At 36.6% G+C, this 27,604-nt stretch overlaps 3 protein-coding genes across 3 annotated transcripts; 2 read left to right on the plus strand and 1 right to left on the minus strand.

Moving 5' to 3' along the window:
- The first annotated feature begins 2,896 nt into the window (after positions 1–2,896).
- On the plus strand, positions 2,897–6,917 carry fastkd5 (FAST kinase domains 5). The gene is made up of 2 exons (XM_079871810.1): positions 2,897–3,016; positions 4,410–6,917. Exon 2 carries the CDS (start codon positions 4,422–4,424, stop codon positions 6,786–6,788), a length of 2,367 nt encoding a protein of 788 aa, XP_079727936.1. The 5' UTR covers positions 2,897–3,016; positions 4,410–4,421; the 3' UTR covers positions 6,789–6,917.
- A 2,109-nt stretch (positions 6,918–9,026) lies between these two features.
- Positions 9,027–17,461, plus strand: hspa5 (heat shock protein 5). The gene is made up of 9 exons (XM_079871811.1): positions 9,027–9,390; positions 10,045–10,195; positions 11,217–11,448; positions 11,758–11,895; positions 11,976–12,088; positions 12,711–13,101; positions 14,113–14,350; positions 14,938–15,105; positions 16,359–17,461. The coding sequence occupies exons 2-9, from the start codon at positions 10,080–10,082 to the stop codon at positions 16,919–16,921; spliced, it is 1,959 nt and encodes a 652-aa protein (XP_079727937.1). The 5' UTR covers positions 9,027–9,390; positions 10,045–10,079; the 3' UTR covers positions 16,922–17,461.
- A 398-nt stretch (positions 17,462–17,859) lies between these two features.
- On the minus strand, positions 17,860–27,212 carry rabepk (Rab9 effector protein with kelch motifs). Its single transcript, XM_079871812.1, has 8 exons — positions 27,111–27,212; positions 26,850–26,913; positions 23,790–23,944; positions 23,067–23,222; positions 21,451–21,609; positions 21,233–21,382; positions 20,349–20,498; positions 17,860–19,495 (listed from the first exon to the last, which is right to left on the minus strand). The coding sequence occupies exons 2-8, from the start codon at positions 26,900–26,902 to the stop codon at positions 19,290–19,292; spliced, it is 1,029 nt and encodes a 342-aa protein (XP_079727938.1). The 5' UTR covers positions 26,903–26,913; positions 27,111–27,212; the 3' UTR covers positions 17,860–19,289.
- Between the last annotated feature and the right edge of the window lie 392 nt (positions 27,213–27,604).

Genomic DNA, 27,604 nt, shown 5'->3' on the forward strand with positions numbered 1-27,604 from the left:
TGCTCGGAAAAGCATATCTTAGCAAATATTAATTTAAATAATAAAGATGTGAATAAGAAAATAAATAACAGTGTCTCTTCTCTTCATGACTTCTTTTAGAATGTATAAAATTGCACATGATCAAAAACCACACATTTCATTTCTCAATTTCTAATGAGAATTAGGTAAGGCGAATTCAGCTGTAAATGACTATTTTAAATGACTAATTGCTTTCATATATACATATATATATATATATATATATATATATATATATATATATATATATATATATATATATATATATATATATATATATATATACACTCACCTAAAGGATTATTAGGAACACCTGTTCAATTTCTCATTAATGCAATTATCTAATCAACCAATCACATGGCAGTTGCTTCAATGCATTTAGGGGTGTGGTCCTGGTCAAGACAATCTCCTGAACTCCAAACTGAATGTCAGAATGGGAAATAAAGGTGATTTAAGCAATTATGAGCGTGGCATGGTTGTTGGTGCCAGACGGGCCGGTCTGAGTATTTCACAATCTGCTCAGTTACTGGGATTTTCACGCTCAACCATTTCTAGGGTTTACAAAGAATGGTGTGAAAAGGGAAAACATCCAGTATGCGGCTGTCCTGTGGGCGAAAATGCCTTGTTGATGCTAGAGGTCAGAGGAGAATGGGCCGACTGATTCAAGCTGATAGAAGAGCAACTTTGACTGAAATAACCACTCGTTACAACCGAGGTATGCAGCAAAGCATTTGTGAAGCCACAACACGCACAACCTTGAGGCGGATGGGCTACAACAGCAGAAGACCCCACCGGGTACCACTCATCTCCACTACAAATAGGAAAAAGAGGCTACAATTTGCACGAGCTCACCAAAATTGGACAGTTGAAGACTGGAAAAATGTTGCCTGGTCTGATGAGTCTCGATTTCTGTTGAGACATTCAGATGGTAGAGTCAGAATTTGGCGTAAACAGAATGAGAACATGGATCCATCATGCCTTGTTACCACTGTGCAGGCTGGTGGTGGTGGTGTAATGGTGTGGGGGATGTTTTCTTGGCACACTTTAGGCCCCTTAGTGCCAATTGGGCATCGTTTAAATGCCATGGCCTACCTGAGCATTGTTTCTGACCATGTCCATCCCTTTATGACCACCATGTACCCATCCTCTGATGGCTACTTCCAGCAGGATAATGCACCATGTCACAAAGCTCGAATCATTTCAAATTGGTTTCTTGTAGTAGTCAGTAACAGATCCGCACACCGAATAAGCTCCCATTCAAAAAATGTTTTATTAGTGACGTTTCGGGCCTCACATGGCCCTTCCTCAGACTGACTTCAAGAAATTGGTTTCTTGAACATGACAATGAGTTCACTGTACTAAAATGGCCCCCACAGTCACCAGATCTCAACCCAATAGAGCATCTTTGGGATGTGGTGGAACGGGAGCTTCGTGCCCTGGATGTGCATCCCACAAATCTCCATCAACTGCAAGATGCTATCCTATCAATATGGGCCAACATTTCTAAAGAATGCTTTCAGCACCTTGTTGAATCAATGCCACGTAGAATTAAGGCAGTTCTGAAGGCGAAAGGGGGTCAAACACAGTATTAGTATGGTGTTCCTAATAATCCTTTAGGTGAGTGTAGATATATAGACAGATCTACAATCTAGACAAACTTGTAAGCATATACAGGTGCTGGTCATAAAATTAGAATATCATCAAAAAGTTGATTTATTTCAAGAATTCAACTTAACAGGTGAAACTAATATATTATATAGACTCATTGCATGCAAAGTGAGATATTTCAAGCCTTTATTTGTTATAATTTTGATGATTATGGCTTACAGCTTGTGAAACCCACAAAATCAAAATCCCAGAAAATTAGAATATTACATGAAATCACACAGTAATTACACAGCTGTCCACTCAACGCAGCCGTCCACCAGGACATTTCCAGAGCACTTCATGCTTCCTTCAGCAGACAAGCTTTATGGAGATGCTGACTTCATTCTCCAGCAGGATTTGCACCGGCCCACACTGCCAAAAGAACCAAAACCTGCTTCAATGACCATGGTATCACTGTGTAATTACTGTGTGATTTCATGTAATATTCTAATTTTCTGAGATTTTGATTTCGTGAGCTTCGTAAGCTGTAAGCCATAATCATCTAAATTATAACAAATAAAGGCTTGAGATATCTCACTTTGCATGTAATGAGTCTATATAATATATTAGTTTCACCTGTTAAGTTGAATTCTTGAAATAAATCAACTTTTTGATGATATTCTAATTTTAGGACCAGCACCTGTATACAGCCTATACTACCATTCAAAAGTTTGGGATCGGTAAGATTTTTTATGTTTTTAAAGTCTCTTCTGCTCACCAAGACTGCATTTATTTGATTAAAAAAATAAATAAGAAATAATAAAAAATAAAAATAATAAAGAAATAAAAGAAATCAATACTTTTATTCAGCAAGGATGCATTAAATGCATAAAATAAACAAAATAGAACTTTCTATTTGTCAAAGAATCCTGAAAAAAAAAAATGTCCACAACTTTTTTTAACACTGATAATAATCATAAATGTTTCTTGATCATCAAATCATCATATTAGAGTGATTTCTGAAGGATCATGTGACACTGAAGACTGGAGTAATGATGCTGAAAATTGATCACAGGAATAAATTATATTTTAAAATATATTCAAATAGAAAACGGTTATTTTAAATTGTCATAATATTTAACAAAATTAGCTTTTTTTATCAAATAAATTCAGCCTTTTAAAAAAACAAAAAATATTTCCGATCCCAAACTTTTGAACACAGTATGGAAATATGCGATTTCGTATGCTGCCAGTGACTGAGTGTTTCATGTCTCTTACGAGCTTCCGTACCGCGCATGACATCTGCCTTTACCACTACACACATTCACGTGTGGATTCAAGTGAAAGTGAGTGTTTTTGCGATGTATCCTCATGCGATAAATACTCCACTTGAAGACCACACGCGCTGAAGGTACGTTTATCTTTCTACAGTCGCTCGGATTGTGTTGTGTTCGGTGTGTTATTTAACAGATGAATGTGAATGAGTGAGTTCTGCTGCTGTCAAGGACGTGCAGTAGCTTATGATTGATTAAAGACGTTTCGCCACAAGGAAATAAGGTTTTAGTTATCTCACTTTTGATGTTCCTTTTAAAAAATATGCTGACCAGAAAAGGCCTCTATTCCATGTGAATTTCAGCTGTAACATCTGGGATCAATTCTTTTTTGACAAAACCAAGTAGTTACGTTTTTTTTCTTGTGTGTTTATGGTGTCATTCAGTTTACAGTACATTATAACTAATATTAGAGGAGTAGTTTGTTCCCAAATTAAAAATTTAAAAAAGTCTTGGCTGATCTTTTCCTTTAAATGATCGTGAATGCTATCATTGAAAGTGTATGCAATTGCAATCAACATCAAAAGTGACAAAAATATAATTTTTAAGACTGCAAAAGCCTGCACAGACCCACATATAAAACCAACATGAAAAAATTAACAACAATTAATTCTTATTTTTCATGTAAAATTGCAGTGTAAATGATGCCACCATATCAGTATGGCGAATTATCGTTATCGGTAATAAGAAAATTTGTCCGATATCTTGAAGTCCTTTGTAGTCATTAATTTTATCCTTTAAAACTCATATTTGATCACCAAAATGACATATTTAAGCGTTTTTTCCTTGAATTTTTTTTGTCATGCCTTAAAATACCTTGAATGTAACTCGACACCCTTGCCTCATTTAGTATACGTGGTTCTATGAATATGCAAAGGACACCCGCCTCCACTCACTCATAGCAGCTCAGAGATCCACTCCATGAGAAAATTTGGCCGATATATTAAAGCCGATAATTAATGGATTATTTCCTTCAGCTGAGACACTTCAGATGCGCACTGCTCAACATGATGGTTTTGAATTGCTTGAAGTAATAATAATTGTGTTCTTGGGACATGGATTTTAATGGTGAAACTTTTTTTTTTTTTGTAACGAGGCTTAAAAATAATGTATAAAAATTTGGATTTAGATTTATCGGCCAATATATCGGTTATCGGCTTTCAAATTTAAAGAATTATCGGTTATCGGTATCGGCCAAAATTTTCATTTCGGTGCATCCCTAGTTTATTATAAATTATTTATCCGTGCAAATAACTATTTTTTTATTTATTTTTTATTAATGCGCCTTCATAATCTTTAATTAAAATTTTAGATATACACTAAACTTGGTTAAGGTATTTATCTGACAGAATTATTTGGCAAGAAAAGGAAACCTACTATCATTCTTACTTTGAATTTCAAACGCATACATTCTTTTCAAGTACACTGTTGACCTTTAAATTGAAAACACATCTCTTGTATGATCTTCTCCAGAGTCTGCTGTTGATGTCTGCAACGGTGCTGTTTCATCATCTGGCAAAGCGTCGACTTTATGCCCATGTACAGCGCATCTCCATCTTTAGAGCCCAACGTTTGTCAGCAAATGTGGAAAATGGAGAGCAAAAGAGAGAAGAAGAAACGGAGAGAACACTGGTGTACAAGCCCTCGGCTTATTACCGGACGCCGACGGCTCGTTATTCTACCGATGACTGCTTGGAAACTAAAGAAGAATCGTCCCGTAGCCTATCCTTAAACACAACTTTCCATCAACAGCGTAACCTGTACCGCATTAGCTCCTCACGACGGCTCTCCAGCACCAAGAACACGCCGTCAGACATTGACTACAGTAACGCTGAGTCAAACCGAGCCACCAAAGAGCCACGAGTCAACGGTGACCCACGAGCCTTTCAAAGATGTCGACCTGAATACCAGAACATGACCTATGACGTCTCCCAACGCTCTTCTACTGTAGACCTCAACGAAGCCTTGTTAGTCCTTGGAAAGGTCACGGAACTAAAAAGCAACATGGGACCTTCAGATGCAACTAGTTTCTTGTGCAAACTCAGCCAGATCCCCCACGAGCAGATCGCGGTCGTGAGGAAAGACGCGCGGTTTAACGCGCTCCTGCGGCACAGCGCCGAGAACCTGCACAACTTCACGCCGACGCAGTTATTAGATGCGCTGAGATCATTCGTGAACTTGGGCTTGCCTCAATCCCACAGCATACTGGGATTGTATGAAACCGAGTTCTGCCGGAGAGCGAGTGAAATGGAGCTTCACCAGTTGCTTCTCGCCGCCGACTTGTGGCGATGCCTCGGTCGGATTGTTCCTCGGTACCTTGAAAAACTCTTTGACAACGTGAGCCGAAACTTCAACCAACTGGGTCTTCCGGAGCTGCTTCAACTCTTGTACATTATCGGAGAAGGAAGGAGATGTCCGGATGCCCTCGTTCAACCCATTGAGTCGTTACTCATGCGTTATTTGAACCAGTTGAAGCCTGAGGAACTGGGAGCTGTTTCTTTAGCCCTCTTTAAGTCGCAGATCTCCCTGTCCGAGAGAGCAACGCGCCGGCTCGTGGACAGGACTCTTGCTGTAGTCAGTGATTTGAGTGATTTCGGGATCGCCAATGTCATGAAGCTGTTGAGATTTAGCTATCTGGACCATCTTCCGTGGTTGGAGGCCATGGGATCCGAGGTGCCTCGACGGGCCCCAAGAATGGAGGTTCAAGGCCTAATGCACGTCGTCTTGTCTTGCTCCGCTCTTCACTACCGGGATAATCGGATTCTCCTGGCTGTGGCCGAACAACTCCCCAACGTGGTCAACCGGTGCAGGAGTAAAGATGCTGCAAAGATGCTTTGGGCCTTTGGAACATTAGGAGTTCTTCCCAACCAGAGTCCTCAACTTTATCCCTGTCTCACTGCGATCTTACGAGAACGTCAGCTTGAGTTTCAGCGGTTCCCTGAGCATTTGCTGACAGGTCTCCTCGGTCTTGCTTTTGCTGGTCTCTTCCCCCAAGACTTGCTCAGTCTGGCTTTAAGCGCAGAGTTCGTCAACAAAACTTGCAATTCTAAGGAGCTCGAGTTGAAGAAAGACTTGTTCACTTTAGATGGAACTGTTGGCTTGGAGTTGCCCGAGTCGACGATCCCGAGACTTAGCCTCGCAATGAGGGAAGAAGTGACCAAGCAACTCTGGGATTTTGCTCAATCGGATATCTGTCGTAAGCCTGAGATGCTTGAGGCTGAAGCGGTGTTGCAGAAACTTCTAGGTGGAGAGATGTTTGTGCGCAAGCACATGATTCTTCCGCATTTGCGCTCTATTGACCTAGAAGTGCACTTGGACCAAAACGACCAGCCTGTTCCTGTGTCCTCCGAACCTTGTCGGCAAAATCCTGCCTCTCAGAACTTGGAACAAACACTCTCTGGAGTAACCATAACTGACAACCTACTCGCTCAAATAACCAATTCCCAGAAGATTCCAGTGCGGCCGTCCAACAAGTTCCTCCAAAAGCCAGTGGTTCACGCTGTTGAACCGGTCCATGTGAGAGAAAGCATTTTCAGCGTTGGTGTCGACTTGACGGACAATCTTCTGACGGCGTTGACCAAATCCGGGAAGCGCTCGTCTCACACGGATGATTCCTCTAAACCATCTATTCAGAGACTTGCTGTTCAAGTGACGAATAGGAATCAGTATTGCTACAGGACTGAGCAGCTGCTCGGATTTCACGCGTTGAAGCGAAGGCAACTCGTTCTGGCCGGGTACAGAGTCGTAGAGTTGCCGCACTGGGAATGGTTTCCCTTGTTGCGACGCTCACATGCTGAGAAACTCGCCTATATGCACTGCAAGATATTTAGTGATACGGGCTCCAAAAAATAGGCTAATTTAATTTAGCTACATGTATTGACAACCAGGTCTTACTCCACCTACGCCTCATTGAAGTGTTCTGATGAAATTACTGTATTGTTGCACATCTGTAAGTCAATAAATTACTTGTATTTTTATCTTTGTATGTGTTTGCTTTGTTATGCTTTATTCTTTGTTTTGACATTGGTTAGATTAAGGGATGCACGATATATCGGCCACCATATCGGTATCGGACGATATATGTTTACTTTTAATGTTATCGTAATCGGCCTGATAAGAATATTTGGCCGATATATAAAAGCTGATAATTAATGTATTATTTCCTTCAGCTGAGACACTTCAGATGCGCACTGTTCAATATGATGGTTTTGAATTGCTTGAAGTATGATTGGAATCACTTAAAAAAAGGGAAAATACAGTAAAGTGTAACATGTGTAGCGCAAGTCTGTCATATAGGCTATATAATTATAATGAGAACATTATAATTGTGTGCTTGGGACATGGATTTTAATGGTAGAACTTTGTTTTTTGTAACGAGGCTCTCAAAAATTATATAAAAATTTGGATTTAGATTTATCGGCCAATATATCGGTTATCGGCCTTTAAATATAACGAGTTATCGGTATCGGCCAATTTTTTTTTATATCATTGCATCCCTAGTTAGATTAATTGATGCAATTCAGACAAAAATTATTTAACTGAACCGTCTATATTCAAGCCAAAGTTTATGAAAAAGTAGGCCAGATCAGATAAGTATACTAGTTTAACTTTATCACCCTAGCTTTAATTAGTAATGAAAGTCCTCAGAAATGTGGTGTTACTTTGGGTGTGTTCACACTTGCTAAGTACTATCTGAACCCTGGTGCCACCAAAAAAGCGGACCTAGACTGCTGAAAAAATACTTCCAAACGAACTCTGGTGTGGATCGAATGAGATGTGAACGCAACACAGACTAAAGACATGTAAACGAACCAAAAACAGGACATGATGTCATAAGGTGCGACCCTAAAAAGGTCATAGATCTTTGTTTGTGTGTGACAGAGGGATTCCTGCTGCTATTTTGACTCCTTTACTCAGTCAGCTGGTCAGAATACCATCATATGTATAGGCTACGCACATACAACGAGCACATTTAGCCCAGAACACAGCATTGTTTTGGATGTTCGGCAAGTTCCATTGTGAAATATACCTAATAAAAGTCACAATCAAAGCCGATCAATCAGGTTGTGAACATATATCCCTTTAGATTCTGTATCTTTAGGTTTGGTGTTAAAATGCCAATGAGAAGTGGACCAGGACTAAATGTTTTGGGGTGTTTTTGGTCCCGACCAAATGAACCAAGTGAACCGAACTACTTGAATTTCTACTCTGGGACTTTCCATGAAAATATTAGAAATATATCTAGATTGGAATCATAATTTACCAGACACACCAATGGTTGAAAATCTGAATTATTTCCACACACTAGTATTCAGTGAATGACATGGTGACAGTATTACCCTGCAAATAAATTTCACGGTTGGTATATGAAATGTAGATACAAATACAAAACGGTAAATTGTAAATAAATTCAGAAATGTGTATTTATCAAGTTAATTGGTCAAACATATGTCAAAAACCCCACTAGATCAATTAATGCAGCAATACTAGTGTAATTTTGACACTTGAAACACTGTCAGGTTGTTCCTTATCATTGCATCATTCATTACATGACACAGAAATTCATTTGTTTTTGTATGCAGATAGTTTTGCTAATACTCTGCCCAATGAGTCACCGTCCAAACCACAGAAATATAATTGTGAATGTGCCATATTTTAATACACACAGATTCTTCATTGACCCTCAATGGTTAAATAAGCTGAATATTATAGTGTTTGATAAATGGTCAAACATTTTTGTACAAGGCAAAACTGTATAATTGATCATAGTCTCAGTCAAGTGAGTTTCTCTTATTATGACACTGTTCTCACACCATAATCTAATTTACTCTCAAATCAAACTTTCATGTCCATATATTAATGTATTCGTTTTGCAGCAATGCAATAAGGAAGATAATGTACATATACAGTTGCTTTTAAACACAATTTTCCTCGTTTGAAAATGAATTTGACTGAGATCTCCATATATTCCAAGCCTAAATGCTTATTTTGAGAACAGTAGAGTCACATGCCAATGTAAATAAGTATGTAAAATGTGTAAACCCGAGTTTTTGATGAAAGACTCTCGAACTATTTCTATTTCTTGGCCAGGTTCAAATGCGAGCCTCCATCCAGAAGCTTCGCAATCTGACTGACACTCACGTAGGCCAATCAAATCGCTCCACTACGCCTCATCTGATGACGTCTCCGCCATCCGTACGTGTGCAAATCAGCATCAGCCAGCGTGCAACGCTCAGCCAATGAGCGCCTTCCAACGAGCTGCTCTCTGACCAATAGCGAGGCTCCACGACGGGGCAGCGGTGACGGCTTATATACAGGCGAGCGCAGCGCCATGAGTTACATTTGAGACAGAGAGAAAACACGAGAAACACAGAGAGAGAAAGAGACAGACAGCACGCGATTCACTGCGATCAGCCCACGCCCTTGAGATTACTGCTTAATACTGCATTATCAGGTGAGAATTATGTATTATATGTGTTCTCTTACGAAACCGCTTTAAAGATAACATTAAGCTATTATGACTGGATAGACTCGAGGAATGGATATTCATTAGATAGTAACCGGCGAAACAAGAGGAACAATGTCTTTATCTTAAATATGTTTCGATATGTATATGTTTTTAAATTTTTAAGGGATTTTGAGTGTATACAACAATAATAGAGTATATTGTAATGAGTATTTGATGGTCAGTGATTTAGCAGCACGAGGTTGAACAGGATACTGACTGTACATGAATATGGTTTATTCATATGACCATCATATCTGCTTCTGATGTGTTTTATTTTTATGTTTTTTTTGGTTTTTTTTTGAAAATGGTGTCCATTGTTTGCATTGATAAATGGCCTTTAATTATGGATTTAGTGTTCTCTCATTACTTTCATTTGAGCTGCAGCTGAATTCAGTGCATCAATTCATGCCATTTTGGGTTAAAATATTAGTAGATAATACATTGAGTTTTTGCATGAAGATGTAATGCTTGATTTAAAAAAAAAAAAAAAAAAAGAGGGCAAAAAAAATGATAGGCCACATTTCCAGGCAGTGAGTGACGTTTACTGTGTTCTGTGCCTGCCCTGACCTTTGACATTCATGTTTGGTGTCTTCTCTCCAGGAACTGGTGAATATTGAGTCCGGATCTGAGCCAAGATGCGCCTTCTTTGCCTGTGTCTGCTGGTGGCCGGCGGTGTGCTCGCCGAAGATGATGATAAGCGGGAGAGTGTTGGGACGGTGGTGGGAATAGACCTCGGGACCACCTACTCCTGGTGAGAAGCAGCTTCAGGTCATATGCAGGCAATAAAATTGATTTCCAAGACAAGAAAAATACATCTAAATTATAAAAAAAAAATTATACGCACACACTCACTCACTATATAAATATATAAATATTATATTTATTTTATATATATAACATTTTATGAGTTCTTTTTATATTCAACTAGAATAAATTATCTAATTATAAAAATTTAATAAAGAATACACAACATTTTATATATAATTGAAATTTTTATACATTTTTACAAATAGAACGAAAATGTATAACTATAAAAAATAATGTATTAAATTAAATATAAAACCTATATTTATTTAATATATATTTTTATTAATATACATTTTATTAAAATGTATATACAATTTTCAATAAGAAGTATTTAAATTTATATGTAACAGAATAAAATGTATAATTATAAAAATAATATATTAAGTAGAAAATACACTCCTTTTTTATACAATTTTAATATAATTTTAAGTTTAATTCATATATATTTGAATTGTTTTATTACTTTATATATATTTTTATTTAACTAGAACGAAATATATTATTATAAGATTATTTAATTAAAAAATATATACAATTTTATACACTTCATGTATTTATCATTTTATATAAATATTATTTTATATAATGGTTTTATTGCATTTATGTTTTATAAATATTTAATCTTTATGTAAATATACAAAATTTTCTGCTTAAAATGTAATATTTATACATGTATATTTAACTAGAACAATATAATTATAAAAGCATATATTTATATCTTAATTTTGTATATATATCACAAAAAAATAGATATTATAAATATATGCATAAAATGTTGTATATATTTTATTAAATATATACAACATTTAAATGTAGTATTATTATTATTATTATTATTATTATTATTTATTTATTTTTATGTATAATATTCACGCATGCATGCTTGGCTTTAAAGCACTTCTGGATTATGCTCTATAATGAACATTATGGCGGTGTCCTCATACTGTCTTATGGTGTTTCCTCAGCGTTGGAGTGTTCAAGAACGGCCGTGTCGAGATCATCGCGAACGACCAGGGGAACCGCATCACTCCCTCATACGTGGCCTTCACCACCGAAGGAGAGCGTCTCATCGGAGACGCTGCGAAGAACCAGCTGACCTCTAACCCCGAGAACACGGTCTTTGATGCCAAGCGTCTGATTGGACGAACGTGGGGCGACTCCGCCGTGCAGCAGGACATCAAATACTTCCCCTTTAAGGTACAACCGGCGCTGAGCCAAAGCCGTGCGTTAGGGCTGAACAATATATAGAAATTATCGAGATATCGCACATGTATATATCGCTAACTGGGGTCATGAACTAAAGACAGAGAACATCACTCACTCTCTCGGCTGAATAACTTCTGTAGCTTTAATAAGAATCAGGATATATTTCATTCATACAGTGAAAACTAAGCAGTGTTTTATAAAATATCTATATTTAACTTGTCAAAGCTAACTTGCGCCAAAAGAGAAACGCTTTTCATTTTCGTGTGAACGGTGCCTTTAACTCCTGCTTCCTGTCTCCAGGTGATCGAGAAGAAGAACAAGCCTCACATCCAGCTGGACATCGGCTCAGGCCAGATGAAGACGTTCGCGCCGGAGGAGATCTCCGCCATGGTTCTGACTAAGATGAAGGAGACCGCTGAGGCATACCTGGGAAAGAAGGTAACGCTTTGATAGTTAACACTCAGAGGAAACGCTGAGGTTACGAACTCGACGTCTGATTGGTTGTGCTCTTGTTAAAGGTCACGCACGCTGTGGTCACGGTTCCCGCTTACTTCAACGACGCTCAGCGCCAGGCCACTAAAGACGCGGGAACCATCGCCGGTCTGAACGTCATGAGGATCATCAACGAGCCGTGAGTTTCAGGGCATCACGTTTAAATCCACATCAGTGTTAATTTACTATCATTTAAAAAAAAAAAAAAAATATATATATATATATATATATATATATATATATATATATATATATATATATATATATATATATATATATATATATATATATATATATATAAAATTGATATAATTTTAATAAATATATAAATATAATTTATATAATAAATAATACTTTTTTTTTTTTTTTTTTTTTTTTTTATTTTAGGCAAGTGTAGTAATTTTTCACTATTTAAAAAAAACATTTATAGTTTTTATTCCTTTTACATCACTTTTTTTTTTTTGTAAAAATTTATATTTTATTCAGTTTCTATAATATTTTTAGTTGTTTTGTCACTTTAAAAAAAAAAGCATATATTTTATTGATTTATTTGATTACTTCAAGTTTAATTCAAATTTGAAATGTTGATTTTAGTCATTGTAGTAACTTTTTTTTTTTTTATAGTTTTTTTTTAAAAATTTTTACAGAAAAAAAGTTGTTAAACTGAAAAAATAAAAGCAACATTTCAAATTTGGTTAATTTATTGTATTTGAAGTACCGAATGTGTGTAGTTGTAGTGAGCGCTGATGTTCTCTCCACAGAACGGCGGCTGCGATCGCGTATGGTCTCGATAAGAAAGACGGCGAGAAGAACATCCTGGTGTTCGACCTGGGCGGCGGCACCTTCGACGTGTCCCTGCTGACCATCGACAACGGCGTGTTCGAGGTGGTGGCCACCAACGGGGACACGCATCTGGGCGGAGAGGACTTCGACCAGCGCGTCATGGAGCACTTCATCAAGCTCTACAAGAAGAAGACGGGCAAGGACGTGCGCAAGGACAACCGGGCCGTGCAGAAGCTGCGGCGCGAGGTGGAGAAGGCCAAGCGGGCGCTGTCCGCCCAACACCAGGCCCGCATCGAGATCGAGTCCTTCTTCGAGGGAGAGGACTTCTCCGAAACTCTGACCCGCGCCAAGTTTGAGGAGCTCAACATGGTGAGAACACACTCCAGTATTCCAGATTAGAGGAGCTTTCTTCATTTCCAGTTAGTTTAGTCATTTATTATGTATTTAAGTACTAAATTACTTACTAATTAATATTAGGAATTCTCTGAAACACTGACCCACGCCAAGTTTGAGGAGAGCAGCGACTGAAACACAAATATTCTCTTTTTATTTCCATTTAATTTAATCCTTTTATTATGTACTTGAGTACTAAATTACAAAAAATAGATAACTAAATTGAAATATTAAAAAACTAAAATTATTAAATACTGAAATAAAATTGAGAACTAAAATGAAAAATATTAAGTATAAGTTCTCATCAAATATTTTAGTTTTAATATTTCTATTTAGTTTATTCATTTATGTAATTACGTACTAAATTACTAAAAATAAGTCAATAAACTAAATAGAATTATTAGAAAATTAAAAATAAAACATAAAATGTATAATTAATATCCTTTTTATTTTATTTTAGTTTAATATTTCTATTTAGTTTATTTTTAAGTTCTAAATTACTAAAATAATAAAAATAAACTAAAAATAATTTATTAAACTAAAAAGAAATATTAATCTAAAATGAAAATGAAAAGAAAACTTTAAAATATAAAGACTTGTATTTAATTTTTTCATTTCCTTTTAATTTAAAAAAATATATATTTTGTTTTTTACTACTAAATTAGTAAGTACTAAATTACTAAAACGAAGATAAAAATAAACTAAATAGAAATAAAAAAAAAACTAAAAGGAAAAAAAAAGAAGCTTTTTTTCTCTTTTCTCATTTTATATATAAAATATATTTATATGTATATGCATGCACATTTATAATTTTGTTTAACCTATTCAACTTTAAAACTAATAATCACAAGTCACAGAATTGTATAACAAAAACTTGTATATAATAAAAATATCAAAATAAAAACAAATTCCAAATATGAATAAATACTGTAGTATTTTACTAGCGACACTGAAGTAACCCTGTCTGGTGTGTGTGTGTGTGTGCAGGACTTGTTCCGCTCCACCATGAAGCCGGTGCAGAAGGTGCTGGAGGATTCGGACCTGAAGAAGACGGACATCGACGAGATCGTGCTGGTCGGCGGATCCACTCGCATCCCGAAGATCCAGCAGCTGGTGAAGGAGCTGTTTAACGGCAAAGAGCCATCCCGAGGAATCAACCCGGACGAGGCGGTGGCGTACGGAGCCGCGGTGCAGGCTGGGGTTCTGTCCGGCGAGGAGGACACCGGTGAGTCCGTCTGCAGCGACTGACACCATCAACGCCAGAGCTCAGTGCTTGCTTTATGACATATCAAGACATAATGATAGTCAAAATTATGAGATAAAGTCGAAAATATGAGTTAAAATTTTAAAATTATGACATACTAAGTCATAATAACAAGCGATAATTATGACATACCAAGTCTTTATTATAATAAAGTGTAAATTATGAGATAAAGTCGGAAGTAAGAGATAAAAATTTAAAATTGACATACTAAGTCATAATAACAAGCGATAATCATGACATTATTATATTATATTTTTATAATTATATATTATGACATACAAAGACATAATTAAGATTTATTATTAAATAAATTAAAAATTATTTTAATTATTATATTTAATTATATAAAATATTTTAAATTTAAAATTATTAAATAAAGTTGGAAGTATGAGATAAAAATGTAAAAGTGACATTGTTAGGCACTTTGGTTAAATGTGCTATACAAATACATTTGAACTTGAACAATAATCCAGTTAAAAACAGCTTTGCCAGTCAAACAACCCTTTTTGTGTGTGAGAGCTGGTTAATGACTGAACTGTGTTGATCAGGTGACCTGGTGCTCCTGGACGTGTGCCCTTTGACCCTGGGCATTGAGACCGTTGGAGGAGTGATGACCAAACTCATTCCCAGGAACACCGTCGTTCCCACCAAGAAGTCCCAGATCTTCTCCACCGCTTCTGACAACCAGCCGACCGTGACCATCAAAGTTTACGAAGGTAAGCCAACGATTTCAGATTCATAATCCGTCTTTAATCCCTTCAGAATCGGGGATACCTCTATATTTTCTGGGATTTTTCTCCATAACGATCATTAGAGGATATTTTGTGGAGTGTGTTATTGTGTTGGTATCCTGGCAGGTTTAGGACTGTCGTGAACAGCAGAGACATAAATCATCTTTTCCAATAAGATTAAATAGATTTTTACCTTATATGGGCATTTTTACCTTATAAAGGCTTTTTTTTTAATGGTTTTTTTTAATAAACCTAATTAAATGTATGCATATTTTGTATCAAATTCTTGCATTAAATCAAATTCTATAAGACACAATAGCCGATATGACAGGCTTGCGCTGCACATGTTGCACTGAACTGCATTTTCCTTTTTTGAAGTGATTTCAATCATATTTCAAGTTATTCATAATCATAATGTTGAACAGTGCGCATCTGAAGTGTATGGAAGCTTGTTTCCGCCACACAGTGAAAGATAAAAGATAATTGTGACTTTTTAATCTCACAATTCTGACTTTTTATCTCAGAATTGTGTGTTATAAAGTCAGAATTATGAGATATAAACTTGCAATTGCGAGAAATATACTTGAAATTCTGTCTTTTTTTTTCTCAGAATTGCATGTTTATATCTCGCAATTCTGACTTTATAATACGCAATTGGGAGGTATAAAGTCAGAATTGTGAGATATAAACTATTCTGAGGTAAAAAAAAAGTTTTTTTCCCTTAGAATTGGACTTTATATCTCACAATTCTGAGAAAAGATGTCAATTGCGAGATATAAACTCACAATTACGTGTTATAAAGTCAGAATTATGTGTTATAAAGTCAGAATTACGTGCTATAAAGTCAGAATTGTGTGATATAGTCACAATTGCGAGAAAAAGTCAGAATTCTGACTTTATAACACACAATTGCGACTTTATATCACGCAATTCTGAGAAATAAAGTCAGAATTGCGTGATATAAACTCGCAATTGTGAGATAAAAAGTCGCAATTATCTTTTAAAATGCTTTATTCTGTGGCGGAAACAAGCTTCCATAGAAGTGTCTCAGCTGAAGGGAATAATACATTATTTATCAGCTTTAATATAGTAGCCAAATCTTCTCATCAAACCGATAACATTAAAAATGAAGCGATATCGGCTGATACCGTGTGCGTTTCTAAAGTGAGGGACACATTTGATGTCAGATCACATGATTAATCAGTTCTGTTTCTCTCTCTCTGTGTGTGTGTTTCCAGGTGAGCGTCCCCTGACCAAAGACAACCACCTTCTGGGAACCTTTGACCTCACCGGGATCCCACCGGCCCCTCGTGGCGTCCCTCAGATCGAGGTGACCTTCGAGATCGACGTCAACGGCATCCTTCGCGTCACCGCCGAGGACAAAGGCACCGGGAACAAGAACAAGATCACCATCACCAACGACCAGAACCGCCTGACGCCCGAGGACATCGAGCGCATGGTGAACGAAGCCGAGCGATTCGCCGACGAGGACAAGAAGCTGAAGGAGCGCATCGACGCGCGCAACGAGCTGGAGAGCTACGCGTACTCCCTGAAGAACCAGATCGGGGATAAGGAGAAGCTCGGCGGGAAGCTCTCGAGCGAGGACAAAGAGGCGATCGAGAAGGCGGTCGAGGAGAAGATCGAGTGGCTGGAGTCGCATCAGGAAGCCGACCTCGAGGACTTCCAGGCCAAGAAGAAGGAGCTGGAGGAGATCGTTCAGCCTATCGTGAGCAAGCTGTACGGCAGCGCGGGCGCGGCGCCGGAGGAGGGCGAGGAGCAGGGGGACAAGGACGAGTTGTAGACGCACAGTAACAACATGGAGATGTACATACTGAACATTTTTGTACGTAGCCGGCGGCCGTGACGCCACGAATCTCTTCGGGGAAAGACTTGTGTTAAAGAGAGTTGTTTTTTTTCTTGTTTTCTCTTCACTCCGGTGGAGATTTAGCCTGGTGTCGAGGCTTGATGCTGCTATTCTCAGGCAGTTCTGGGAGGGGGAGGAGGAGGGGGTTCTGGGTAAATTTTCATGTGACATGCAAAAGTTATTTATTGAAATCTGGCAAACTGTAGAAGATATTTCTACCACATTAAACAATAAAAGTTTGATACAAAATTACCACGTCTGTGTGTGTGTGTGTGTGTGTGTGTGTGTGTGTGAGAACGTGATGTCACCAAGTACAACATGTTCCTGGATCAACATTCAGCCAATCAGATCTGAGGGACGAGTTTACAGTGTTATTCACCACCATTTCCCTGTGATTCCAGGGAGAAGTTATGGGATGAGTTTAGGGGTAGGATTAGGATTTAATATGTACAGGAATGTTGATCCAGGAACATGACTCGGCAAAATCTGTGAGAGAGAGAGTGTGTGAGAGAGAAAGCGTGTGTGTGTGTGTGAGAGAGAGAAAGCGTGTGTGTGAGAGAAAGTGTGTGTGTGAGAGAGTGTGTGTGAGAGAGTGTGTGTGAGTGAGAAAGAGATTATGTGTGTGTGAGTGTTTTTGTGAGGGAGAGAGAGTGTTAGAGGGAGTGTGTGAAAGAGTGTGTGTGTGAGAGAGCGTTTGTTAGAGAGTGAGTGTGTGTAAGAAAATATGTGTGAGAGTGTGTGTGTCTCTTGAATTCAAATGTCATGTCTAAACTGAACTGAAAACCAAAAAAAATTGTGTTGCCCTGAAATGTACTTTTAAAAAATTTCGATCCATTAAAACAGGGACTTAATTCAGGTTATTTTATTTTATTTTTGGCAGCTGAACTCTTGAGTCAAAATTCCCCTGATATTTTGTTAATATGTCAATAATTGAACAACATATTCAGATATTCATGGTTTGACATACAGGTAAACAAATACAATATTTGACCATTTCAGTAAGTAATTATTTTTGTGCAGTCAAATTGATTAATCACTCCTAACAAAAGTTTGTAAATATGTTTATATATATATATACACATTTTTAATGTTAGATGCAATTAATCAAGATTAATCTGACAGCACTCATTTAATTTGATTGTTTTTTAGTTATTTAAATTTTACACTTACGATTTAATTATTAGCTTTTCATCAACGTTCAAACTACATTTTGAGAAACCCTGTATTATTTTGTCCAAAAAAATTCAATCGTACTATTCAAATAATTGTAGAAATTTCTCAAATATTTATGAAGTCAGCATGAATGCAAAGATTTATAGTTTTTACGCTGAAAATCTTGTTGAATCGAGCAGATCTTCAGGTTCATGATTTAACATGTTGCTAGCATGATTTAGCATGTTGCTAACAAGATTTAACATGTTGTTAGCATGTTGTTAGAATGATTAGCATGTTGTTAGCATTTTGTTAACATGTTGATAGCATAATGTAGCATGTTGCTAGCATGATTTAGCACATTGTTGACATGATTTAACAATAAATAAATTCAATTAAATTAATTGTAGAAGTTTTTCGTAGAAGTCGGCATGAATGCAAAGATTACGTTTATATGATCGACAATCGAACCGGATTAAAACCAAAAGTAATTCTCAGCGATTCCACTTGATTGACACATGGAGCGTCTTTACGTTGAGATTTATAGTTTTTACGCTGAAAATCTTGTTGAATCGAGCAGATCTTCAGGTTCATGATTTAACATGTTGCTAGCATGATTTAGCATGTTGTTAGCTTTATTTAACACGTTTCTAACTAGATTAAACACATTGCTAGCACGTTGTTAGCATGATTAGGATGTTGATAGCAAAATTTAACATATTGCTAGCATGATTTAAAACGTTGCTAACAAGATTTAACACATTGCTAGCATGTTGCTAGAATGATTAGCATGTTGTTAACATAGTTAGCATGTTGTTAGCATAGTTAGCATTTTGTTAGCATGTTGCTAGCATGATTTAGCACATTGTTGACATGATTTAAGAATAAATAAATTCAATTCAATTAATTGTAGAAGTTTTTCGTAGAAGTCGGCATGAATGCAAAGATTACGTTTATATGATCGGCAATCGAACCGGATTAAAACCAAAAGTAATTCTCAGCGATTCCACTTGATTGCCACATGGAGCGTCTTTATGTCGAGATTTAGTTTTTACACTGAAAATCTTGTTGAATCGAGCAGATCTTCAGGTTCAAAGGAACTTTAGATAAATCAGTTCAGCCATTTTGAGACGGGACACATTTATTGAGTGTTTCACGTGAGCAGCGTCACGAGGCAGTCGTTGAATATGACGCCCTGCGTGTCCATTCCTCCGAAGATGAAGCACAGCCGCTGCTCGTCTTCGTCACGTGTTTCTCGGCCCGCCGTCGCCACGCGCCACGGCACCGAACACATGGAGTGATCCAACCGGCCCGGAGGAAGATCGCCTTCGAACTTCAGCAGCGTCCAGCGCCGCTCGTCTGTCGGGGCAGAAGAAATCTGTCGATGCTTTGATAATATTATGATTTGATATTTATTTTTATATTTTACTTGACATTTATTCATTATGTAACAGTAAAGTTAACTACCCCCCCCCCCCCTCCCCTCCCCCAAAAAAATTAAATGTAAACTGAAATCAAATATTTAAAAAAACGTATACTAATTTTTAGCTAAACAGTTAGTTTAACTTGATGTACATGCTAACATGATTTAACATGATGCTAGCATGAATTAACACGTTGCTAAAAAGATTTAACACATTGTTAGCATTTTGCTATCATGACTTAGCATGTTGCTAGCATTAAAATGTTTGCTGGCACGTTGTTAACATGATTAGCATGTTGATAACACAATTTAACATGTTGATAACATGATTTAGCATTTGCTAGCCTTATTTAACACATTTCTAACAAGATTAAACACATTGCTAGCACGTTGTTAGCATGATTAGCATGTTGATAACACAATTTAACATATTGCTAAAATGATTTAGCATTTGCTAGCCTTATTTAACATGTTTGCTAACAAGATTTATCACATTGCTAGCACGTTGTTAACATGATTAGCAGGTTGAAAACACAATTTAACATGTTGCTTACATGATTTAGCATTTGCTAGCCTTATTTAACATGTTTGCTTACAAGATTTATCACATTGCTAGCATGTTGTTAGCATGATTAGCATGTTGATAGCAAAATTTTACATATTGCTAACATGATTTAGCATATTGCTAGCATGATTTAAAACGTGTAGAAAAGTCTTGTGCTTCTTAATGACCTGAATTGAATATTCAAAAGGCTGAATACTGTTTGAGATATTATCATAAGTTCGTACCGCACTGAAACTTATACATGGAGTTTGTGGCTCCTTCTGATGTCATTCCTCCAAAGATGAAGATGTTTTTCCCAAAGCTTACAGATGAATGCGCTGCCACTCCCGGCGGGATCTCGCCTTTCGCTTTCACTTTCTCCCATTTCATAGTTTCTAAATAACCATGAGAGAAAAAATATATAAAATACAACGAGTATGAGGAGGACAGTTGAGCCTTTTCATTTAAATAAATGTGACTACTAGGTTTTCCTGTCCTTTCAGTATTTTGAGGAAACTAAGGGTATGACATCATCTTTTAGGAAGTGACATGTTTTAGCATATTGTTAACATGATTTAACGCTTTGCTAACATGAATTATCATTTTTTAACACGTTGTTAAAACGAATTAGCATGTTTCTAACATGTCTTAACTTGTTATCATGATTTAGCATGAAAAAGCATGTTGCTAGCTTGTTGCTAACATGTTTTAACATGTTGTTAACATAAATTAATATGCTGCTAACATGCTTTTTCATGCTAAATCATGATAACAAGTTAAGACATGTTAGAAACATGCAAAATCATCCTAGCAACATGATAATTCAGGCTAAAACATGCTAATTAATTTTAGCAATGCTTTAAAACATGCTAAAACATGTTAGTAAAGTGCTAAATCATGTTAGCATGATTTAACACGTTGCTAGCATGATTTAACACATTGTTAGTCTGTTTTAGCATTTTGCTAGCATGATTTAACACGCTGCTAGCATGTCCTAAGCTAGTTGCTAGGCTTTGTTAGTGCTAGATTTTCATTTTAATAATGTAACTTGATGTACTAAAACAACTTGAAAAAGGAGTTTTGGTGGGAAAACATCAGTCAAGCACCAGCAGTGGATCTGGCGACCCACCCGTGTCCAGCAGGAACATGTCGTTGTGAAGCGTCTGTCCAGACATTCCTCCGTGGATGTAGACGTCGGACCCCACGGCTGTGATCGCGTGACCGTGCCGCGGCGTAGGAGGAGTCCCGTCGCTCTCCGGCTGCGTCCAGGTCGCAGTGACTGCAGATACACGATCATGCTTCATTTCCCATTAACCCTTTAAGCTCTTGTGTTTGTGTTTGTCAGACCTGAATCAAAGACGTGGACGTGTGTTTCGGCGACTGGATCTGCTCCGGCGTCGCCTCCCGAAAACACGTAGAGTCTGTTTCCAACGCAGGCTGAGTTTGTGTGGTACGTCCTGACTGAGGGAGGATCTCCTTTCACCGACACTGTCTCCCACAAGCCCTCTGGAATGATTACGATCATTCAATGATTTTGAAAGACCAAGACTGCGTTTATTTGATCAAACATACAACAAAAACAGTGAAATAATATTACAATTTAAAATAGCTGTCATGTACATTTCCTGAACAAAATGTGAGTGTAGCTTGCCGTGGCAAAACTCGGCACTTTGTTGCTAGAGTATCCTGGGTGGTTGTTAGGGTGTTGCTAATAGGTGGTTTGCTAAAGTGTTCTGGGTGGTTGCTAGGGCATTGCAATGGTGTTCTGAATGGTTGCTATGGTGTTGCTAGGCGGTAGTTATGGTGTTCTGGGTGGTTGCTAGGGCATTGCAATTGTGTTCTGGATGGTTGCTATGGTGTTGTTAGGCGGTTGCTAGGGTATCCTGGGTGGTTGTTAGGTTGTTCTGGGTGGTTGCTAGGGTGTTGCTATGTGGTTGCTATGGTATTCTGGGTGGTTGCTTAAGGCATTGCTAGGCGGTTACTAGGTTGTTCTGGGTGGTTGCTAGGGTGTTGCTATGCGATTGCTAGGGTATCCTGGGTGGTTGCTTAAGGCATTGCTAGGCGGTTACTAGGTTGTTCTGGGTGGTTGCTAGGGTGTTGCTATGGTATTCTGGGTGGTTGCTAGGCAGTTGTTAGGGTGTTCCGGATTGTTGCTATGGTGTTGCTAGGCAGTTGCTAGGGTGTTCTGGGTGGTTGCTAGGGTGTTGCTAGAACATTGTATAAACATGGGGGTTTGACTATTTTGACTCAAGCTAAGAAACAGGACTTCCAACATGCTACACATGTTAGCAGTGAATAGCTAATAGCTACATGCTAATAGCGATTTAGTTAAGTGCTAAAACATGCTAAGAACATGCAAAAAACTCAATAGTAACATATGTGACAACTAGCAGCTGCCTAGCAACACACTGTCAGCCGCCTAGAACACCGTAGGACCCACCTAGCAACACTATAGCAACCGACCAGAATACCTTGGCAACCGCCTAGCAATTCCCAAGGAACCAACCAGACCACCCTAGTAACCACATAGCAACCACCCAGAACACCCTACCAACGACCTAGTAACACCATAGCAACTGTATTATTATTATTATTTTTTTAATCTATCTCACTCCAAACTTTTGAATGATAGTGTACCAAAGTTTCCGCAAAGATATGAAGCCGTTTTCAACGCTGATAATAATCATAAATGTTTCTCGAGCATCAAATCATCATATTAGAGTGATTTGTGAAGGATCATGTGACACTGAAGACTGGAGTAATGATGCTGAACATTCACAGGAATAAATTACTGTATATTCACATAGAGAACAGATGATTTACATTCTAATAATATTTCACTATTTTTACTGTATTTTTTATCAAATAAATGCAGCCTTGGTGAGCAGAAGAGACATTTATTCCAAGCGTGAGAATGGTACAGTATGAATGCACAAGGTTAATAAGGTTGTGTGTTTCTGCACCTGATGCGCGCAGCACTTGAACACAGTTGCGGTTCCCGCTCTTCTGGGCTCCAGCGAACACCCACACACTCCTCGGCTCGATCTCGGGGACGAAGCTACAGTGTTCGTAACGCGCCTGCAAACCCGTCCATTCTGGAACCTCCCATTCATGAGTATCTGCAAAACAAATAATGTGACTATACAACATCTCACAGATTCTCTGCTTTAAAGGGACAGTTCACCCAGAAATAAAAATTCTGTCATCAGTCACTCGCCCTCAAGTTGTACCAAACCTGTATTAGTTTCTTTCTTCTGTTGAACACAAAAGAAGATATTTTGAAGAACATTTGTCACCAATCTACCCCACTGACTTCCATAGTATTTTAAATAATATTTTCATCAACTGTTTGGTTACCAACATTCCTCAAAATATCTTTTTTAATGTTCAACAGAAGAAAGAAACTCATACAGGTTTGGAATGGTGAGTAAATGTTGACAGAATTTTCATTTCTGGGTGAACTGTCCCTTTAAGACTGTAACCAGTTTGTACCCTGTTCATGTGACTGTGACCCTATTATTACCTAGATTTATTTATTTTATCCTCCTTTTTATTTATTTATTTGTTTTTAGTAATCTATTGTAATTTAATTTCTTTAATTATTTAAATTTTATTTATTTATTTATTTATTAAGACTATAACCAGTTCATACCCTGGTCATGTGACTGTAACCCCATTATTATTACCTAGATTCATCATGTAGGAATCAGAGAAGCTCCCGTCAGGATTGGCTCCACCGACGACTGCAATCCTCCCCTTGCCTCCATCAGCGGAGGGCAGAAACACACAGGTGTGGCCCACAGAAACACCTGGAGCGGCACCTGAGGCCGACACCACATACCTAGACACACACGTGTTTAATTATACACACACAGTATTAATGATAGATGTTGTTACAAAGTTTTTCTTGAGCATTCAAAACGAGCAGAACTGTGTACATGTGATAATTTCATGCCAATATGACAAAAGATACTAATATAGTCCCCAGTTTATTTTTGCATCCCTAAAAATAATAATAATTGTAAAAAAAAACACAACATAAACTAATATAATAATTGAAATTTCCAACACTGTTAAGTGCGAGACACACCTTATGTGCGCTGTGAGAGAAACACATATATTACAATATTGTGTTACTCCCTTAAAAAGTAACTAATTGCATTACTTAGTTACTTTTTTAGAAAAGTAATGCATTACAATATTGTGTTACTCCCTTAAAAAGTAACTAATTGCGCTACTTTGTTACTTTTTGAAAAGTAATGCATTACAATATTGTGTTACTCCCTTAAAAAGTAACTAATTGCGCTACTTAGTTACTTTTTTAGAAAAGTAATGCATTACAATATTGTGTTACTCCCTTAAAAAGTAACTAATTGCATTACTTAGTTACTTTTTTAGAAAAGTAATGCATTACAATATTGTGTTACTCCCTTAAAAAGTAACTAATTGCGCTACTTAGTTACTTTTTTAGAAAAGTAATGCATTACAATATTGTGTTACTCCCTTAAAAAGTAACTAATTGCATTACTTAGTTACTTTTTTAGAAAAGTAATGCATTACAATATTGTGTTACTCCCTTAAAAAGTAACTAATTGCATTACTTAGTTACTTTTTTAGAAAAGTAATGCATTACAATATTGTGTTACTCCCTTAAAAAGTAACTAATTGCATTACTTAGTTACTTTTTGAAAAGTAATGCATTACAATATTGTGTTACTCCCTTAAAAAGTAACTAATTGCGCTACTTAGTTACTTTTTTAGAAAAGTAATGCATTACAATATTGTGTTACTCCCTTAAAAAGTAACTAATTGCATTACTTAGTTACTTTTTTAGAAAAGTAATGCATTACAATATTGTGTTACTCCCTTAAAAAGTAACTAATTGCGCTACTTAGTTACTTTTTTAGAAAAGTAATGCATTACAATATTGTGTTACTCCCTTAAAAAGTAACTAATTGCATTACTTAGTTACTTTTTTAGAAAAGTAATGCATTACAATATTGTGTTACTCCCTTAAAAAGTAACTAATTGCATTACTTAGTTACTTTTTTAGAAAAGTAATGCATTACAATATTGTGTTACTCCCTTAAAAAGTAACTAATTGCATTACTTAGTTACTTTTTTAGAAAAGTAATGCATTACAATATTGTGTTACTCCCTTAAAAAGTAACTAATTGCGCTACTTTGTTACTTTTTGAAAAGTAATGCATTACAATATTGTGTTACTCCCTTAAAAAGTAACTAATTGCGCTACTTAGTTACTTTTTTAGAAAAGTAATGCATTACAATATTGTGTTACTCCCTTAAAAAGTAACTAATTGCATTACTTAGTTACTTTTTTAGAAAAGTAATGCATTACAATATTGTGTTACTCCCTTAAAAAGTAACTAATTGCGCTACTTAGTTACTTTTTTAGAAAAGTAATGCATTACAATATTGTGTTACTCCCTTAAAAAGTAACTAATTGCATTACTTAGTTACTTTTTTAGAAAAGTAATGCATTACAATATTGTGTTACTCCCTTAAAAAGTAACTAATTGCATTACTTAGTTACTTTTTTAGAAAAGTAATGCATTACAATATTGTGTTACTCCCTTAAAAAGTAACTAATTGCATTACTTAGTTACTTTTTTAGAAAAGTAATGCATTACAATATTGCGTTACACCCTTAAAAAGTAACTAATTGCGCTACTTAGTTACTTTTTTAGAAAAGTAATGCATTACAATATTGCGTTACTCCCTTAAAAAGTAACTAATTGCATTACTTAGTTACTTTTTAGAAAAGTAATGCATTACAATATTGCGTTACTCCCTTAAAAAGTAACTAATTGCGTTAGTTACTTTTTTAGAAAAGTAATGCATTACAATATTGCGTTACTCCCTTAAAAAGTAACTAATTGCGCTACTTAGTTACTTTTTTAGAAAAGTAATGCATTACAATATTGTGTTACTCCCTTAAAAAGTAACTAATTGTGTTGCTTAGTTTCTTTTTTAGAAAATGAATGCGTTAAGTTACTTATGCGTTACTTTTTTTTCCACCTGGGCTGGGCTTGTTTTTTTTAAACACAAAAGTTATATTTTTGGGCAAATGTAAAGACCCTTTCAGACCAAAAGTGAAATAATAAGCCTCAGGCTGAAGGAAATGCAAATCTACGCTGTGCATTAGAGGGCACCACTCAAACAAACCTTTTCTGGATAAGGGAAGAATAAGATGCAGGAGAAAAAAGTTAAACACTTACTTTACCAATAAAAAAAAAAAAAAAAAATTCTATAGTCATTTTTGCTTATGGTTTAACTGAATCATCGCAAGTACATTGGTCAATAAAGTGAAATTAAATGCATAAAAATGTATGTTTTATTTAACATATTTAGTTATTGGAGGTTTGCATAAGTATTCTGATTCTGCTTTTCACTGATTTTATTCATTTTGAGGAATATTGAATCTTTTTTTGTACAAGTGTAGAGTAAATCCTCACATTTAGTCTAGAACTACAATAACCATCATGTTTTCACACACACACACCTGCACTTCTCAACATGAGGACAAGAGAGCTGTCAGTCAATAAATGGGAAAACAAAGTAACTTGAGTTACTTATTTGAAAAAGTAACTCCGATATTTTGTTGTAAATTTTAAAAGTATTGCGTTACTTTACTCGTTACTTGAAAAAGTAATCTGATAACGTAACTCAAGTTACTTGTAATGAGTTACACACAACACAGCATACACAGAGAAACAAGCTGATACCACTGTCTGTCCCGAGGCTTCTCCTCTGGCTCGAGAACAGGAATAAGCTCCATCAATTTGTGTGCTGGAAAATCAACAGATTAATTTTCAGAAGCATTTATATATCGATTATAAGCCTGTTTCCATGGACGCTGGTTCCGTTGCCATCTCGTTGCGTCAAAAAAAAAGCACGACGTATTGTACACACACAGCACGTGAGCGTTATGACGTCATGCCGCATATCTTTGTCCGAAATAATAAATCACAACAATAACGCTTTACCTTTATCGATAAATGTAATGACTGGTGATGATGGACACGAATCGATCACTACATTGGTGGACAGAATAAGGAAGAGGGAGCGCGAGAGAGCAGTTAGTGTGAATACAGCTACTGTGATGACAACCTAACCGGAAATCATTTCATAATAAAGGTCTTCATCATGAAAAAAAAAAAAATTATTATTACTATCATATATCATATTTAATATACATAATATTTATATCGTCCTGGGACCCAGGAATAGACTTTTGTCCACTGTAGTGGACATTATATTTTAGTGAATTTCTCTGACACCATATATGTCACATGTCACATGACCTGGGCGTCCTGTAAAGAGCACATTCAGGACTTTCCAGAGACACCAATGTTTGGAGGTTTCACCATGAAAACAACGTATCCTTGGTCTTTAAAAATGCCTGACATTAATTTAGTGATCAAATGTAACACAAAATGATAATATATTGTAATTATAATTTAAATCAGACTACTTTTCA

The sequence above is a fragment of the Squalius cephalus genome (assembly GCF_949319135.1).
Source record: "Squalius cephalus genome assembly, chromosome: 5".
NCBI lineage: Eukaryota > Metazoa > Chordata > Actinopteri > Cypriniformes > Leuciscidae > Squalius > Squalius cephalus.

Coding starts and splice junctions, on each gene's coding strand:
- hspa5 (XM_079871811.1), top strand. CDS start 10,080: ATGCGCCTTCTTTGCCTGTGTCTGCTGGTGGCCGGCGGTGTGCTCGCC. Junction 10,196..11,216: donor CTCGGGACCACCTACTCCTG/GTGAGAAGCAGC, acceptor GTGTTTCCTCAG/CGTTGGAGTGTTCAAGAACG. Junction 12,089..12,710: donor ATGAGGATCATCAACGAGCC/GTGAGTTTCAGG, acceptor TTCTCTCCACAG/AACGGCGGCTGCGATCGCGT.
- rabepk (XM_079871812.1), bottom strand. CDS start 26,902: ATGGAGCTTATTCCTGTTCTCGAGCCAGAGGAGAAGCCTCGGGACAGA. Junction 23,945..26,849: donor AAGCCTCGGGACAGACAGTG/GTATCAGCTTGT, acceptor GTGTGTGTCTAG/GTATGTGGTGTCGGCCTCAG. Junction 21,610..23,066: donor TCAAGTGCTGCGCGCATCAG/GTGCAGAAACAC, acceptor TAATCATTCCAG/AGGGCTTGTGGGAGACAGTG.
- fastkd5 (XM_079871810.1), top strand. CDS start 4,422: ATGTCTGCAACGGTGCTGTTTCATCATCTGGCAAAGCGTCGACTTTAT.